Genomic DNA, 18,404 nt, shown 5'->3' with positions numbered 1-18,404 from the left:
GGCGTCAGGCAGACCCCGTGTGCGCTGCCACCCGGCGCCCTGAGCCAGGACCTGGCTGGGTGCCTCGACCTCAGTCCCTGTGACATTCTGGGCCATCCTGTATGTTCCAGGACGTTTGGCAGCTGCCTCTCACACTGTGACAACTGGAACGGTCTCCAGGCATGGCCAACGGCCCTGGGGGGGGGGGGGCAGAAATGAGCCCTGCACAGCCTACGGCCCCCCTGTTCCCCAGTTTCCACACTCCAGGCGGCATCGGGTGCCCCCAGGCCCACAGTGGCCTCTCCACTGTGCCGGAGCTTCCCAGACAAGACCCCAAGACTCCGTGCAGGTATGCACACGGCGGCAACGCTGGATTGGTAAGTGAAACAGGACCACAGAGAAAGAAGGAAAACATGAAAGCAACAGTAAGGGGGAGTCCTTCCGTAGCAAGCACTCCTCACAATTGCTCACTACACGAGTCTCCGGCAAAGTGACCCGAGGCGGTGGCCGAGAGCGACACCAGAAGAAACACACAGCTGGAGAAAAAGCAAGGCTCACCAGGAAGGCAAAACTCCTGCTGAACAGGCAAAAATAAGCAAAATGACACAGTCCGAGTGGCGACGTGAGGAAACAGAGTCACTCACTTCTGTGGATCCAGAGCGGCAGCTGGAAATCCCTGACAAAGCTCCACACACAACCTCAGGGCTGGCCACCACCCTTGTTTACCGCCCAACTGTCACGGTTAACGTCAGCGTCAACGTGGCGAGGCCCCCACATCCAGGTATTTGGGCAAACGCCAGCCTAGATGTCACCATGCTGGGTAAAGGCGAGAGTGACGTTTAATTCAGCACACTCTGAGTGAAGCAGAGCACCCTCCATAATGGGCCTCCTCCAATCGGTTCAAAGTCCTAAAGAAAAGACTAGAATTCTCCGGAAACAGGAATTCTGCCTCCAGACCCCTTCAGACTCCAGTTGCAACATCAGCTCTTCCCTGGGTCTCCGGCCACTGGCCCACCGCCCTCACGGTCACATGAGCCAATTCCTTACCCTAAGCCACTCTCTCCCCCTCCCCGGGTGTGCAGCTCCAGAGAGCCCTCACTACCAGCACGGTCACTGACTCACAAGAACCGTGACGTCCACGTGGCTCCGGCAGGCTGGGTGCTCCTCCCCAGCCCGTGGCTCAGTCCACCCTGGCCTGACGCCCCTGCTCGGAGCAACTGCCCCCCTCAGCATGGGAGGGCACAGGAAGCGACACGGAGAGCATGGCCGTGAGCAAAACACATCCCTGTCCTTCCAAATGGGCTTTATTTAAAGCTCAACAAGTCCCCGGAGGTGGACAGAAAGGAGGTGGCAGAGGAGTGGAGGCCAGCCTGCCTGCCTGCCCTGGGCCTCCCACACGCCCTGCACCCCAGAACCTGAGCACCGGGCTGCACGTGGGACCCCTGCTGAGCTGAAGCCACACACAGTCCGTGTCCTGGACTGAAATACAACACATCCTGTAAGACCATCCACGGAGAGCGCACACACTACTGGCTTCAGCTTGCTCCGAGCGTGCACTGTTACCCAGACCCAGAACACTTCCTCACTTCCCATGAACACCAAGCAAGTGCTTGCTCGTCCCTCTGCCAGAAACACCCTGCCAACTCTGCCCTCTCTCACTTGGGGTGCAGGAGGTGCCCACACATGCGTGGCATGACCTGACATGGCCACCGGGCAGGGTGGAAGCCAAGGCCTGAAGCCCGCAGCTACCCACCCTCCAGACTGCAGAAAGAGACCCGTGGGGCGGCTGGGACAGACTCAACCTTCCCAACTCAGGGCAACAGGCCCATGGGAAGACCCGTGTGGGTCCCCAGGAGTCACATCTCGCCTTGCTCCGTTGCCAGAAATGCCAACACAGCCTCCAATCATAAGCACCCGGGCTGACAAAGGGCACGGGGTCCCATGGGAGGCAAGGTTAGGGGCACCAAGCTCACAAGTGCGCCCAGGACGCCAGGTGAGGGTGCTGTCTGCTGATGCTATCGGATCCAAATGCCTGCATTTCGGTCCCATAGCAGATCTGTCCCCTTCGCCTAGCACTCACCCAACTCTGAGGGCTTAAACAAGCTCCAACGGGCCACCATGTGGCTTGGTTTTCCCCAAAGTAAGCATCTTCTCCCAGGCAGCCCATCGATGGCAGCCCTGATGATGGGCACAGGCAGCAAGCACATGACCTCCTGCCCCAACAGGGTGCAGGCCAGGTGGAGAAGGTGGACGCCCGGGGACCCCAGACCTCAGGTTCCTTGCTGGCAAACCCTCTCCATGCCCCTCAGAGCCCCCAACCCAGCCAGCCAGCACACTCACGCCTCAGCCCCCACAGACACCCCCCTTCAGTGAGGAAGCCCTGCAGAGGCCACGGAGGAACCGCAGATGGGACTCACTCCGGACCAGATGGCTGTCCTCACACAGACAGAGAAATGCCGTCAAGGCAGGGGGCACTGGCAGGTCAGGGCTGAGCCAGGCGTCTGTCCTTCCAGCCAGGGCTCTGCCCACCCTCCCTGTCCACCCCAAGAAGGACTGAGGCACCCCAGGTGTGTGGGGGGTGGGGTGGGAGGAAATAAGAGCAGTCGTGGCTGGGAGACTCTCTGCCTGGAAGGTTCCAGAGCAGTAGTGATGCCCTGGGCCCTGGGTCCTGCGGCCTGGGCCATGGCCACAGGAGCTCTGGCTGGTGGGGGAAGGAGGAGCCCGGCAGGGGTGTCAGGAGAGGGCGCCCAGGGATCAGCCTCACTGAGGGGCCTGTGATAACCACACAAGCCAGCCAGAGGGACACAAAGGGGTCTCTCAGGTGGGGGTTCTCCCCTCCAGGCCCCCAGCTGTACTTCCCACTGCCTTTCTCCCAGGGGGTTCTAGGGAGGTGATAAGCGACGCCCCAGGCTGGACCCACTGTCTCAAGGGAGACACTGCAGCTGGCCTGACCAGCGTCCTGGGATGGGCCAAGCTCCGTGGCTTCTGCAGGGACATGGAAGGTGCCAAGCTGTGCTGGACACATGGCAGCTGAGAAGCCTGCAGGTCGGATCTCCTGTACTGGAGTCCCTAGGAAGCCCGTGCCTACAGCTGCTGTCACCGGGAGAAGGGCCAGCTCTGAAAGGGGGTAGGATGGGGCGGCAGGTGGGCCTGCCTGGGACCCGGAGGCACCTTCTCCTGGATGTCCAGGGACCCCCAAAGTGCCCGGGCAGGTGTTTTCCGTGTGTAACCGCAGAGGCCAAGGATGGATGGAGTGAGCCCGCCCCCCGCGCCCCTCGCCGCCATCGCAGGCTGTCGAGGGAACACCTGCCCCTCTGTGGACACACCTTCCCCGACTCCCCTGATCTCCTGGGAGGCTGCATGTCACACCCTAGGCAACTCAGGTCCCGCCCTGTTCCCCAGGAGGGATGTGCACCTCCTCACGGGGTCCATTCCCTCAAGACCCACTCAGGCCTCCCAGTTCCTCCTCCCGTGTGGGGCTCCACCCCTGCGGCCTCATCCACATACCCATGTCCCCTTCTCTTGCCTCCAGGCTGTCTGCCCATGAGACAGTCTTCCATCCCCTGGCTTGGGAGCCACCCCACACTGAAGAGCCCTGCTGGCCCCTGGCAAGGCTGCTCCTGACCCATCACCCACCTGAGCTCGTGACCAGATGCTTGGCTTCCTTTAGCCGGCTCCAGGCAGCCCAGACACCACCACTGCGGCAATCAAGCCTGTCCTGGCTTCTGCCCTAGGTGGTGGGGTACAGAATTCTGCTGGGACTCTAGGTCCCAAGACACATGGGGTCCACCAGGACAAAAAGATCACCAGGCAGGGCCCCACTGTGCAGATGAGGCTGCCTCCTCACCAACCCAGTCCCGCCTCTCCAGGGCAGCCCCCACCCTGCTTCCCAGAGCGAATCTCTGGAAGGCCTCGGTGTGTGCACAAGACCTGACTGTCTCTAGCCAACTGTGGCCATGCCCAGCTCTCAGGGCCTCTGCTTCTCCATCCGCAAAATGAGGCTCCAGGCCATGTCCCAGAACAGACGCTACCTGGGCCCATCACACTACAGTGCCGACGTCAGACATCAGGACCTAGAGCTGCCAGCCTGACCCTAGGCATGCTCCTTGCGTTTCCCCACCTGTGAGGTGCCCACAGAGTCACCAAAAGGATGAGCTCTGGGGCAGCTGAAGCTGTCCCGTATGCTGAGTACATCTGTTACACGGGTCACATGACAGGCCATCGATGCCCCTGGAAAGTTTGCGTGGGGGGTACACACGTAAGCCGACTGTCACAGGGGGGTCTGGTCAGAGGACACAGTGCAGCCAGCACACCACTGGACACGGACGGCCGCCGGACCAGGCACTGGGAGGTACAGCTATCCTCACGGAAGGGGTGTGTCCCCTGGGGTGACCCTGCAGTGCGTGTCACACGGAGGCAGGCATAGGGCCGCACTTCTTGGGGACAGTGCTTTGCGTTGTGTTCTTGGGGTTCAGGCTCCTCAGCCAGGCCTGAGCCCCAGGTGCCAGCCTCAAGAAGAAGAGGGGACGGCCACATCCGAGGCCGGACCGGCAGAAGAGTTCAGGAACAGGGTACAGATGGGGCTGACTGGGGGCGGGGACGTTGGCCGGGCCCCTGGTCTGAGCAGGGGGGTTGGGACCTGTGGGGCAAGAAGCAGGGCCCTAAGAGAAAGAGACGGCTGACGGTGCGTGGGGTGGGGAGCGGCAGGCCTCCTCCTGAAGCACCAACAGCAGGAATCCCGGCCCCGCCAAACCCGCTCTCACGCGGGACTGGCTGAGCTCATTTCCTGGCGCCCAAACCCAGGAGTCAGCAGGTCACCGGGGCTTTCCCGACAGCCCAGACAAGCCCTTCTGGAGGAGGAGCGTGGAATGAGCCTGGAAGCAGCAGGGCTGAGACCGCCTCGGTGAGCTCAAACCCACCTCCCCGGCGGCCCCTCCCCCCATCCCAACCCGGTGAGATCTCGTGGGAGGAAGTGAAATCATGCACTCTGGCTCCGCACAGTGATCCCTTCCAAGCCAAGCTCCTCCCAGACCCACAGGCCTTGATGATCTCTGACCCCCAACTAGGGGGGTGACTGCTCCCCACTGCTGCCAGCCCCTGGGCTCTGTCCCAAACCAGCCTTATGGGATCCTGACGGCTCCGTACCCTCCCATCGGAAGTGAGGCACTCAGAACCATCTGTCCCTCTGGTCACCTATCTCTGCCGCCCAAGTAAACAGAGGGCAGAGAGTAGGGCCCCCTGCCCTTCTTGATGACAACGCAGGGGTCCCGAGGCCATGGCCAGGACTCGCTCACACGGGCTCCGGGCTGCACCCGCTGTCCCTGCCGCTCACCCACCCCACCTCGAGGGCAGCAGCGCAGCCTCCCACCTCCCCACAGGGCACTAGACACTCGCCCTCCCCTCCCCACTGGGCGCACCCATTACCTCCTTCAGCTCCTGCGCCACAGAGGCCAGGCGCTCATTCTCCGACTGTGTGTTGGTGAGCACGTTCCGTAGCTGCTTCAGCTCCGTCTGCAGCTCTAGCACCTTGCGCACATAGTACTGCTCCTTGGAGGCCGACTCCTGGATCAGACTCTCCTCTCGGCTCTCACCGTCCGCGGCCACCTTCTTGTGGTTCGTGTGCGCCTGTCCAAACGCCTGTGTAGAGACCAGATGCTTGTAAGAGGGAGGCCGACGCTGGCAAGCCCTGTGGCAGGACTCCCTCTGGGGACGCTGCTCGTGCAAGTGCACAGGAGCTGGACATTGGGGAAGGACATGATTGGACACGGGGGGAGCTGGACGGGAGCCACTGGCCACTGGAGGGGTACTGGACACCTAAGGGCTACACAGGGCTGCAGGGCCAATGGTCAGGTGGGGGTGGGGGCAGGGAGGAGCTATGTGGGGCTGATGGCCCAGCAGGGACAGGCAGGGAAGGACCTGGGCCCAGATGAAGTACTGGCTAGGGGCCCAGAGAGATGAGGTGGGCATGGGACCCCCAGCAGCACAGCCCCTTTCCGAAGTCAGGCTGCTGACCTAGGGGCCAGGCAGGGAAATCCTACCCTACCACCAGGACAGGTCTGAGACCCACACAGCACCCCTCTGCCCCACTCCAGATGGAGAAACTGAGGCTCAGGGAGGCACCCTTCAACGGCCTGATCTTGACCCCTCTGCTCACCCATCCTGGGAGGCCACTGAGACCAGGGAGGCCTCTGAGGGTGTGAGCCCAGGCCTGGGCCAAGTGATGGGACAGGAGCGTGAACCAGGACACTCAGAACCAGTCGACAGACCAGGGCCTGGGCAGAGAGCTGAAAGTACCAGACAGAGGGGAGAGGATGCTGCGATCCCCACCCTCAGACCCAGGGAGGGCTCTGGGCTGCAACAGGGAAGGGGGCACTGTGCCCAGGCTCAGGGAGGAGCCCCCATGGGTGAGCACAACGTGGCAGGTGCAGCCAACCCAGTCCATGGACTAAGTCCTGTGCTGGTTGTGGCCCCCATCCAGTGCCTCCATCCGACCACCTGGCACAGCCCCAGTCACCAGGATGCAACCCCCATGGGCCTGTGTGTGTCCACCCCAGCGGCCCCCTTCCCAATGGCCACCCCATGCAGACTCTCTACAGGGCTCCCGGCTCACGGAAGAAAAACAAAATCCAGGGAGGGCTACCAAAGAAGAAAGTAGTTGATGTCTTTGTCTTGAGAGAAACAAGCACATTTTTGCTTATTTGCTATTTGATATGAAGTCTAGGAATTCTGTCCAAGAAAACAATTAGGAAAATATGCATAAAGATAAGGGTGTTACTGAGCAGGACCATTTCTGATATAATGAATCAAAATGTAGAAAGCCAGCAGGGGACTGGTAATGAAGTGGGGTCTCTACTTCCCAAGGACAGGTCTTGCTCATCTGACCCCAGCTGCCCCCACGGCCCGTTCCATGAAAATGCGTTTCCTTTCAAACCAAGTAAGCTTAGCTCTGATTCCTGATGCTGTCCTCCTCCATCCCGGTCCCAAATAAAAGACCAAACAAAGCACAGATTCACATCTACACAAGACCTGGCCCAACCTGGGTGGCAGCCCTGACCCCCAGCTGCACAACACACTCCTGAACCCCAGGCTGCAGTGTGGACATCTCACCAGGCATTGGGTCAACCATAAGAGGCTGTCCCAAGGCCCGACAGCTAAACACTGCGACACACGCAGGCATATGCACACACACGTCCAGGCCCGCCAGCCTCAGCCCGAATCTTCACCTCCGTCCAGTCTCCAGCCCAACCCACAAGCACTGAGACGTGACCCTCCTGCTGAGCTAATAAGACAGTCACAGGGACTGGGTCTGGCTCCTGTGTGCAAAAGCTACCATTAACAGGGGACTCTGTGTGACTAAGCACCAGAGAGTGAGGGGCAGCGCAGGTGAGCTTCGTGACAGCCCCCGCCCCCCCCCCCGAAAGATCTCCCGCCCTGGTGCTGAGAGAGAGAGAGAGAGAGAGAGAGAGAGAGAGAGAGAGAGAGAGAGAGAGACGATGGTGGGCAGGCCAGCAGACCTTTGGGAAGGAGGCGGTGCTGCAAGATGCTGGACAGGGCAGCAGAAGGGACCGACCGCGGACAGAGGGCACAATCAGTGCAAACCCGGGAGAGAGCTGCCAGCAGCAAGTGGGGACGTGGAGCCGGTCAGCGCTCTCTGGTCCTGACCAACAAAGCTGACAGGCACAACCTGATGGCATCAAACTCTGTCCCAGAACAAAGCCCGGGAAGACACAGGAATAAAGGCACCAGCTCCCAACTCCGTGAAACTGGTGGCAACAGGGAAGGGAAACTGGTCCACCACAATGGGGAGAGCTCACCATCACCGTGGCAGAGCCAGGAGACGAGCAGACTCAGGACACAGAGAACACACGGCCCGTGCGGAGCAGTGACCCAGAAGACACGCAGCATGAAGGACAGGGAGTGACGCGAGGGGCGACGGATGGGATCGCCAGGCAGTTGCACAACACAGAAGACTAGTAAGCTTGAAGAAACAGCACCAAGACTACCCACAGAAGACTAGTAAGCTTGAAGAAACAGCACCAAGACTACCCACAGAAGACTAGTAAGCTTGAAGAAACAGCACCAACACTACCCACAGAAGACTAGTAAGCTTGAAGAAACAGCACCAACACTACCCACAGAAGACTAGTAAGCTTGAAGAAACAGCACCAACACTACCCACAGAAGACTAGTAAGCTTGAAGAAACAGCACCAACACTACCCACAGAAGACTAGTAAGCTTGAAGAAACAGCACCAACACTACCCACAGAAGACTAGTAAGCTTGAAGAAACAGCACCAAGACTACCCACAGAAGACTAGTAAGCTTGAAGAAACAGCACCAAGACTACCCACAGAAGACTAGTAAGCTTGAAGAAACAGCACCAAGACTACCCACAGAAGACTAGTAAGCTTGAAGAAACAGCACCAACACTACCCACAGAAGACTAGTAAGCTTGAAGAAACAGCACCAACACTACCCACAGAAGACTAGTAAGCTTGAAGAAACAGCACCAACACTACCCACAGAAGACTAGTAAGCTTGAAGAAACAGCACCAACACTACCCACAGAAGACTAGTAAGCTTGAAGAAACAGCACCAACACTACCCACAGAAGACTAGTAAGCTTGAAGAAACAGCACCAACACTACCCACAGAAGACTAGTAAGCTTGAAGAAACAGCACCAAGACTACCCACAGAAGACTAGTAAGCTTGAAGAAACAGCACCAAGACTACCCACAGAAGACTAGTAAGCTTGAAGAAACAGCACCAACACTACCCACAGAAGACTAGTAAGCTTGAAGAAACAGCACCAAGACTACCCACAGAAGACTAGTAAGCTTGAAGAAACAGCACCAACACTACCCACAGAAGACTAGTAAGCTTGAAGAAACAGCACCAACACTACCCAAAACAAAACACAGAGAAAGAAAGACTGAAAAACCAGAGAGAGCAGAGTGAGCTGGGGTCCAACATGGGTAACTAGAGTCCCAGGGAAGAGGTAGGGTGAGGGTAAACTAAGTACTTGAACACTATAATGGCTCAAAATTTTCCAAATTTGATAGAAACTATAAATCTACAGATGGTAGCAGCTCGTCCACCCCTGAGCACTAGCGCGATGAGAGAAACTACACCAAGGCGTATCACAAAATTGCCTAAAACCAGCGAAGCAAAGGACACACTAAAATCACCCAGAGAAAAGAAGCAAGTACGAGATGACAGCAGATTTCTCCGACGAGTCAGGAAACAGTGGAACCACTTTGTAAAAACAAACCTATTAACGAGAGGGCTACACCCAGTGAAAACTCCACAAACGGAGTTCAGACAAGAGCTGAAAGAACTTATCCCCTACAGACCTGCATTACAGACATTAAATAAAATCCTTCAGGCAGAAGAAAAACAATACCAGATGGAAATCCAGATTTAGGAGGAGTGAAAGCACCAAACTTGTAATTATGGAATAAATATAAAAGACTTGCTCTCCTTATTTAAGTCCTTTTAAAGATAATTAACTAGAGACTCGATGCAATCCCTATCAAAATTCCAATGGCCTTTTTTGCAGAAATGGAAAATCATATGGAATTGCAAGGGGCCCAAAATAGCTAAAACAGTATTGAAAACAAAGCAGGAATACTCAAATTCTTTATTTCAAAACTTAATATAATGCTACAGTGACCAAGACAGTGTAAGATGGTACAGACCAAGGGAACAGAATTCCAGAACAGGGGCACCTGGGAGGCTCAGTCGCTGGGCATCTGCCTTCAGCTCAGGTCATGATCCCGGGGTCCTGGGATCAAGCCCCACATCGGGCTCTCTGCTCCGCGGGAAGCCTGCTTCTCCCTCTCCCATTCCCCCTGCTTGTGTTCCCTCTCTCACTGTGTCTCTCTCTGTCAAATAAATAAATAAAATCTTAAAAAAAAAAAAAAAAGAGTCCAGAAATAAACCCTTGCATATGTGGTCAATTGATTTTTGACAAGAGCACAAAGATAATTCAGTGATGAAAGAATAGTTTTTCACACTGTTGGTGGGAATGCAAGCCGGTGCAACCACTCTGGAAAACAGTATGGAGGTTCCTCAAAAAGTTGAAAACAGAGCTACCATATGACCCAGCGACTGCGCTACCGGGTATTTACCCCAAAGATACAAATGTAGTGATCCAAAGGGATACGTGCACCCCGATGTTTACAGCAGCAATGTCCACAATAGCCAAACTGTGGAAAGAGTCAAATATCCATCGAGAGATGAATGGATAAAGAAAATGTGGTATATATACACAATGGAATATTATGCAGCCATCAAAAGGAATGAAAGCTTGCCATGTGCAATGACGTGGATGCAACTGGAGGGTATTACGCTGAGTAAAATAAGTCAGAGAAAGACATGGATCATATGACCTCACTGATATGAGGAATTCTTAATCTCAGGAAACAAACTGAGAATTGCTGGAGTGGTGGGGGCTGGGAGGGATGGGGTGGCTGGGTGATAGACATTGGGGAGGGTATGTGCTATGGTGAGCGCTGTGAAGTGTGTGAGACTGTTGAATCACAGACCTGTACCTCTGAAACAAATAATACATTATATATTAAAAAAAAAAAGAAAATAGTAGGAAGAGAGAAATGAAGGGGGAGAAATCGGTGGGGGAGACAAACCATGAGAGACTATGGACTCTGAGAAACAAACTGAGGGTTCTGGGGGGAGGGGGATGGGTTAGCCTGGTGATGGGTATTAAAGAGGGCACGTATTGAATGGAGAAAAAAAAAAAAGAAAGGATAGTTTTTCAACAAATGGAGCTGGGACAAATGGATATCCACATGCAAAAGAATGAAGTCAAATCCCTACCTCACATCCCATACACAAATGAACTCAAAATGGATCAGAGACCTAAATGCAAGAACTACAACTAAAACTCTCAGGAAAAAAAAATAGGGATTAATTTTCGTGACCTTATTGGCAATGGGTTCTTAACATTGACACCATAAGCATAAGCAAAAACAACAAAAATAGATAAACTGGACTTCAGCATAATTAAAACATTTGTGTATCAAACGACACTATCAAGTAAAAAGACAAGCTATGCAATAGAAAAAAATACTTTCTTTTTTAAGATTTATTTATTTGGGGCACCTGGGTGGCTCAGTGGATTAAGCGTCTACCTTTAGCTCAGGTCATGATCCCAGGGTCATGGGATTGAGTCCCACATCGGGCTCCTTGCTCAGTGGGGAGTCCGCTTCTCCCTCTCCCTCCGCCCCTCCCACTTGTGCGTGTGCTCTCTCGCTCGCTCTCTCTCGCAAATAAATAAAATCTTAAAAAAAAAAATCCCTAAATATTTGGCAACTAAATAACACACTTCTGAATAATGTATGGATCAAAGATGAAATCAGAAGGAAAATACTAAGTATTTTTAACTGAATAAGAATGAAACGAATATGAGAATTTGTGGGTACCACTAAAGCAAGTACTTAGGAGGCTATTTATAGGACGAAATGACTATTTAGAAAACAAGAACAATCCAATCAATAACCTTAGCTTCCATCCTAAAACCCAGACCAGGTACTGTGTTGTGTGTATGAAACTGAAGGGGCAGCAAACAGCCTGGCAGTGCTGAGCTGGTAAGAGCCCAGGGCTTACGCCAGCTCACTGTGCTTGCTTCTCCCAGGGCTTTGCCCAAATGGTCCCAGGGCCTCCCCGGGCCAAGGGATGAAGGCCGCCACGGTCCTACCTCCACATCCTAGGTAGTTTGGGATCCCTTGTACTGAACACAGACCCAATAACCCCACTGGAGCATGGTCTGCACCCTCTACATAGGCTGTGCATTCCTTAGGAGAGGGCTGTTTCTCATTTACGGTGGGTCTCTGGGCCCATGTGCTGTCTGAAAGCATTTAGCCAGTCACATCGGTCTCTCTTCTCAGCCATGCGCTTATGTATTTACTCAGACATTCAACCGACAAACACTGGACAGCATGAGTGGGGGAATGAAAAAGAACCATCACACCTTGCCCCAAATCCTCGTGAGCACTCACCCTCTGGTGGTGGGGGTGGGATTCATAAGCCAACTAACTCAGGAAAACAGTAGATGCTAATGCTAAGCACATGCCTGTTCTATGACCCTCAATTCCCACTCCTACGGGAGAGAAATACTTACATATGTGTATGAAAAGACACATTTATAGGAGCAAAATTTACAAAAGCCCCAGACCAAACAGCTCCCAGCAGTCTGTCAACAAGAGGAAAATCTGCCATCTAGTCAGTCACATGATAGAATACTACACAGAAACGAAAATGAGTAGATCACTGTTATACAGACAACAGAGATGAATCTCACATAATGTTGGAAGAAGCCAAACACAAAAAAGTATACACCGTGTGATTCCATCTACATGTACAGCTCCAAGAATAAGTGAAATGAATCAATGCTGGTAGACGTCTGTGCAGTGGTGGCCTTTGGCTGGGACGGGCCCTCGAGGAAGGCTCGTGAGGCTAGAGGTTTTCCGATTCTTTTTTTTTTTTTAAAGATTTTTATTTATTTATTTGAGAGAGAGAGAATGAGAGAGAGCATGAGAGGGAAGAGGGTCAGAGGGAGAAGCAGACTCCCTGCTGAGCAGGGAGCCCGATGCGGGACTCGATCCCAGGACTCCAGGATCATGACCTGAGCCGAAAGCAGTCGCTTAACCAACTGAGCCACCCAGGCGCCCAGGTTTTCCGATTCTTGATCTGGGTGCTCCTTACGTGGGTGTGGGTGTGTTCAGCTTATGCAAGTTCACACTGACGACCTGTGCTCTGTTTCCCCCCAATAAAAAGTAAAAATAAAAACAAAAAAATAGAATAACACCAGATGAAATCCCCCAAAGAAAAAAAGGAAATAATGATCAGAGTAGAAATCAGTGAAATAGAAAAAAAACATAAAGAAAAATCAATTAAATCGGAAGCAAGTTCTTTGAAAAGGTCAAATTGATAAACCTCTAGCCAGACTAATGGGGATTGGGGGACAGACGACAGACAGACATTACCAGGATCAGGAATGAACAGTGATAGCACTACATATACTAAAAATAATAATAGGGGAATATTAACAGCTTTACATCAATAAATTTGACAACTTAGATGAAATGGACAAATTCCTTTTTTTTAAAAAAAATTTTATTTATTTGAGAGAGAGAACACAAGCAGGGGGAGAAAGAAAGGGACAAGCAGACTCCCCGCTGAGCAGGGAGCCCGATGCGGGGCTCGATCCCAGGACCCTGGGACCATGACCTGAGCTGAAGGCAGACAATTGACTGAGCCACCCAGGTGCCCAAAAAATTGTTAATATTAACAATATTAAGTCTTCTGGCCCATGAATGTTTATCTCTTTATTTAATTTCTCTCAGCAATACCTATGGCTTTGGTGTATATGTCTTATACATCTTCTGTCAGATTTAAACATAAGCGTTTCATATTTTTGATGCTATTGTAAGTAGCATTTTTAAAATTTTCACTTTCTGATTGTTCATTCCCTGTACGTAGAAGTGTTTGATTTTGGTACACTGATCTTGTACCTGGCTAAACTCACTCTCACTAGAGAACTCTGTACATTCTTTTGAACTTTCTTTCCTTTTTTTTAAAAGATATATTTATTGGGGCACCCGAGTGGCTCAGTTGGTTAAGTGTCTGCCTTCAGCTCAGGTCATGATCCTAGGGTCCTGGGATCGAGCCCCGCATTGGGCTCCCTGCTCCGTGGGAAGCCTGCTTCTCCCTCTCCCACTCCCCCTGCTTGTGTTCCCTCTCTCGCTGTGTCTCTGTCAAATAAATAAATAAAATCTTTAAAATAAATAAATAAATAAATAAAATGGGTCATAAGCTTAAACATTCAAAGTATAAGACTTCCAGGGGAAAACAAGAGAAAATGTTTGTGACCTTGGACATGAACTATTTAAAAAACTGGTAATTTGGACTTCAAAACTAAGAATTTCTGCTGCTTGAAAGACAAGAGAAGGGTAGACCTCGAGGGCATTAGACACAGTGAAATAAATCAGAAAGAAATACTGCACAATCTCTCTTATATGTAGAATCTAAGAAAAACCAAAAGCCATGCTCACAGATACAGAGAATGGATTAGTGGTTATTAGTGGTTACGCAAAGAGCCAGAAATAGGTAAAGGGGGTTAAAAAAAAAAAAAAGCAATTTAAAAAGGTAATTCTATTGAGTTTTTAATTTTAATTTTAAAATTTTAATTCTATTGAGTTTTATTAATTTATAAAATTAATAATAGCAGTTTTGGCAATCTAAATTCTTTATTTTCATATACTTTGGTGAGAAACATAAATAAATACACATGATTTTTGAAGACACTGGGAACCCATGTTACAGTGATCAGATTAAAAAAAACAAACAGGGTCGCCTGGGTGGTGCAGTCAGTTAAGCATCGACTCTTGGATTCAGCTCAGGTCATGATCTCAGGGTCATGAGTTCTAGCCCTGTGTGGGGCTCCGCGCTCAGCACAAAGTCGGCTTGAGATTCTCTCCCTCTGCCCTTCCCCCACTCTCTCCCTAAAATAAATAAATAAATCTAAAAAAAGATTCTCAAGCTGGATACAAGACACTATTCCCAGACGAATTCCAGCTATATGCTACTCTGATACATATACAGAATAAAAATAAGGATAAAGAAAGCTGAAAGTAAAGAAACAGAGACACACCAAGTAACAGTAAGAAAGCTGACACGGTTATGTCAACAGCAGACAAAATGAGCCTCCTAGACAAAAAGCACTGCCAGGAAGAAAGTCAAACAACAATGATAAAACAAGTAATTCACCAGCAAGTTTTGTTTAAAATCAGGAAACTTTTTTTTAAATTGAGGTAAAATACACAACATAAAATTCACTGTCTTCACCATTTTTAAGTGGACAGTTTAGTAGCGTTGATGACATTCACACTGTTGTGCAACCAAATCTCCAGAACTCTTTTCATTAAAAAAAAAAGACAATGCAAAGACCAGGCACAGACTGAACAAAAATCTAGGCAAATCACACATCTGATAAAGGACTTCCATCCAAAATATAAGAGCTCTCGGGGCGCCTGGGTGGCCCCGTCGTTGGGCATCTGCCTTCGGCTCAGGTCACGGTCCCGGGGTCCTGGGGTCGAGCCCCTCATCGGGCTCCCTGCTCGGCGGGGAGGCTGCTTCTCCCTCTCCCACTCCCCCTGCTTGTGTTTGTGTCTCTCTCTGCCAAGTAAATAAATAAAATCTTTAAAATATATATAAGAGCTCTCAAAACTCAGTGAGAGAAACAACCCCATAAAACATGAGCCGAGGAACTGAACAGACACCTCCCCAAGAAGACGCGCACGGCAAGAATCGGGGACTGGGAGATGCCAGCGCACACGCAGGAGAACGCGTGGGCCGGCCCGCACTGCCAGCCACGGGCGTGGACAGCGGTGTGGCCGCTGAGCGAGCATTCGGGCGGCTTCCTGACGAAGAGCAGAGCAGACGCACCTGAGAGAAGGCACACCGTCCACTCCTAGGTCGTCACAGAGTCGGCGGGAGCACCTGCGGCAGCGGCGACACCGCGCTGAGAGGGCGCGGGGAGGCCGGCAGGGGGAGCTCCTACGCCCTAGCTTCAGATCCTGGAGCTCACTCAGCGACACCTCCCGGCAGCTGTCCTCCCACAGGCCTCCTGCCCCAGTGGGAAGTGTGCTCGCTGCCCCAGCTCACAGGCTGGGAGGCTGCGGGTCTGAGATGTGAAGGCCGTGCCCCCGGTCATTCAGTCCTGGATTTCTTCTGACCAAAGCATCCTCACCCGCTTCGTGCAGCACCTCGAAACCTGCCTCCCCGTCCCAGGAAGCGCACAGAGCAGCAGCGTCCACCATCGGACGGCGGTATCCAGCGGTGGCCACGGGCATCCTCAAAGCATCCCCTGCCTTGCCGTGCGCCTCCCAGGCCAGTGTCCACTGGAGGGTCCCCAAATGTCCCTGGCTGCTCTGAGGAAGAAAGGTGGCACCCTCCTGAACCCCAAGACGCACATCCGGGCTCTGAGCTAGTGGCCCTGGAGCTACCAGCAGCAGCGCTGTGAGGTTCCCACAGAGGCTGCCCTGGCCACGGGTGGGGCAACACTGTTCCTGACACGGGTTCCGGGGCACACCCAGCCTGGCGAGCCCCAACATGGCCCCGCAAGCCCAGGCATGAGGTCACAACCAGTCCTACCTCAAGTTCATCCCTGCCCTTGTGGACACCACAGACACCTGCACTCAGGGCCAGACTTGGCGGGGACCGGGGGGGCTGGGTTTGCCCAGTGTGGAGGGTCCCCGGGCTGGGCCGTGGGGAGTGGAGGAAGCAGCGTGTGAGCACAGCCTGGGCAGGAGGTGTCAAGCTCTTCCCAAAGCTTCAGGAGCCATGGTGCTTTTCCAGCAGGGAGGGCCTGGGCAGGAAGGCCCAGCTGAGGCAGACGGCTGCAGCAGGGAGCAGGGGGAATCTGGCCCGGGGCTTCCCCCAGGGGGGCTGGGCAGGAGCTCAGGGTGCCCGCAGGGTGTCCCCACTCTCCTGTCTCCCCAGAGGAGCCAAGGCGACAGGAGGTGGGGGACAGCTCCGGGCTGGTCCCTGGCCAGACCTTCCTCACTTGCCTGGCTGCAATCACACCAGTCCCAGTGTGCTGCAGCCTCCTCCTCCTAGGCTGGCCATGAGGTGACGATGCGATGCATGCAGCTCTGAGCATGGTCTCTCTCTCTCTCTCTCTCTCTCTCTCTCTCTCACACACACACACACACACACAGCATTTCCGGCCAGCACCAACATGCCGAGACCCCCAACAGTCCCCACTGGTACATGGGGGCCCCAGATACCCGGCCATCACCGGGCCCCCAATACCCCAATGAGGCTGAGATCCAGAGACAAAAGAAGGGCAGAGAAGCAGAGACCATGTGGGATAAGAGCTTTGCTGACCCCCTGAATAGCACCCCTGGCCCAGAGTCAGCACGCTGCAGCCCAGCCAGCCACATCTGCCCAACATCTGCCCAGGCCTGGTTCCGCAGGTGAAGTTGTACTGGAACATACCTGAATGGGGAAGCTGAAGCAGCTGGGAGGGTGCTGGGGCCACTGTCCTGAGGCCATGGGCACGAGAGGTAGGGCTCAGAGAGGGTCCCTGGGTCCCAGGTCCACACACAGGTCAGCAACCAGCTGGGGACGGAGAGCCTGCTGCCTGTAGGGAGTATGTGCACCTTCCAGGCAAAAGGCTCCGTCAGCCTGTCCCTAAGCGGCCCAGCTCAGGGCACAGGCCCCTCAAGGAGATGAGGTCCCTACAGAGGCCCCAATCTCGGATCCTGCCCCACCCGGAGGGAGAGGCCAGGCAGCCCCTCTGAGTGGGTCATCCAGTGCAGGGACAAAGATGGGAGAGTGGGGATGGGGGGGAAACAGGAAAAGACCCCAAGCAGCTCCACACTTGGCACCAAATCTGTACCAGTCAGGGTTCCCCAGAAAACACATCAGTAGGGACACAAGAGATTTATTACAGGACTTGGCTCGGGCGGTTACAGAAGTGGGGAAGTCCTACAGTCGGCTGTCTGCAAGCCAGAGACAGACCCAGGAGAGCTGGAGGTGGTGTCTGAAGGCCCGAGGACAGAAGATGATGTCCCAGCCCAGGGAGAAAGAGAATTCACCCTTCCCATTTTTGCTCCACGGGGCCAGAGGGACTGGATGAGGCCCGCCCACACAGAATCACAAGCTAATCCCTTCCAGAAAGACACACCCAAGAGTCCTGTTTCCCAACAACTGGGTGTCCCTTAGCCCAGCCAAACTGACACAAAATTCACCATCACACTGGCGTGAGGTCTGTGGCAACAACTCCCTACTTCGTCCTGTGGGGTGCAAGCAGCCACAACAACACAAAGGAGTGAAACTCTGTTTACGAGCCCCGGCCGGTGGCCACACGTGGCCCTACGGCAGCCGTCTGCGGACCCCCAGTCTGAGCCAGCACCTCCTCATCATCTGGCATCCACTTTCTGTGCTTGTTATACAAGAACTCTAAGTGGATGCTGGAAGGGCCTGTCCCCGAGTCCGGTCAGGCCTGGGAGGAGCCCTGGACAAGAAGCCCCTTCCTCCTCGGCTGTGGCAGAGCCCAGCACCCGGCCGGCAGGAGCACGGGCACGAGCGGGGCGGTGCCCATGGCACACTGGGCTGTGCACGACATGCCCGGCCCAGTGCTGAGGCAGCTGGTGGGACCAGGCCCAGGAGAAACAGGACTCGTCGAGCTAGAAGAGCAACCCCCAAGGGACTGCCCCCACCCATGTGGCCCCAGAGGGCTGTTCATCTGCTCTGCAGTGGCCTCGCCGTCTGCCCCCCAAAGAGAACGATCAGCAGCAGGTCATCCGCCCTGACCCACAGAGGCTGACCCTTAGTTTCTGACACACATGCGTGGGGCCCAGAAACAGGTCTGCACAGAGAGACAGAACGAGCCTGCTCC

General features: G+C 53.7%; 1 protein-coding gene across 2 annotated transcripts in view; it reads right to left on the bottom strand.

Moving 5' to 3' along the window:
• The window catches only part of BICD2 (BICD cargo adaptor 2), a 45,359-nt gene that overhangs the window by 9,876 nt on the left and 17,079 nt on the right, over positions 1-18,404 (bottom strand). For both annotated transcript variants that reach the window (XM_027616231.2, XM_027616232.2), the window contains exon 2: positions 5,404-5,616. In XM_027616231.2, coding sequence (XP_027472032.1) covers positions 5,404-5,616 — 213 coding nt within the window. The remainder of the gene's footprint in view (positions 1-5,403; positions 5,617-18,404) is intronic.

This window comes from Zalophus californianus, chromosome 13 (genome assembly GCF_009762305.2).
Source record: "Zalophus californianus isolate mZalCal1 chromosome 13, mZalCal1.pri.v2, whole genome shotgun sequence".
NCBI lineage: Eukaryota > Metazoa > Chordata > Mammalia > Carnivora > Otariidae > Zalophus > Zalophus californianus.
This window is presented reverse-complemented; position numbering and strand designations above follow the sequence as displayed.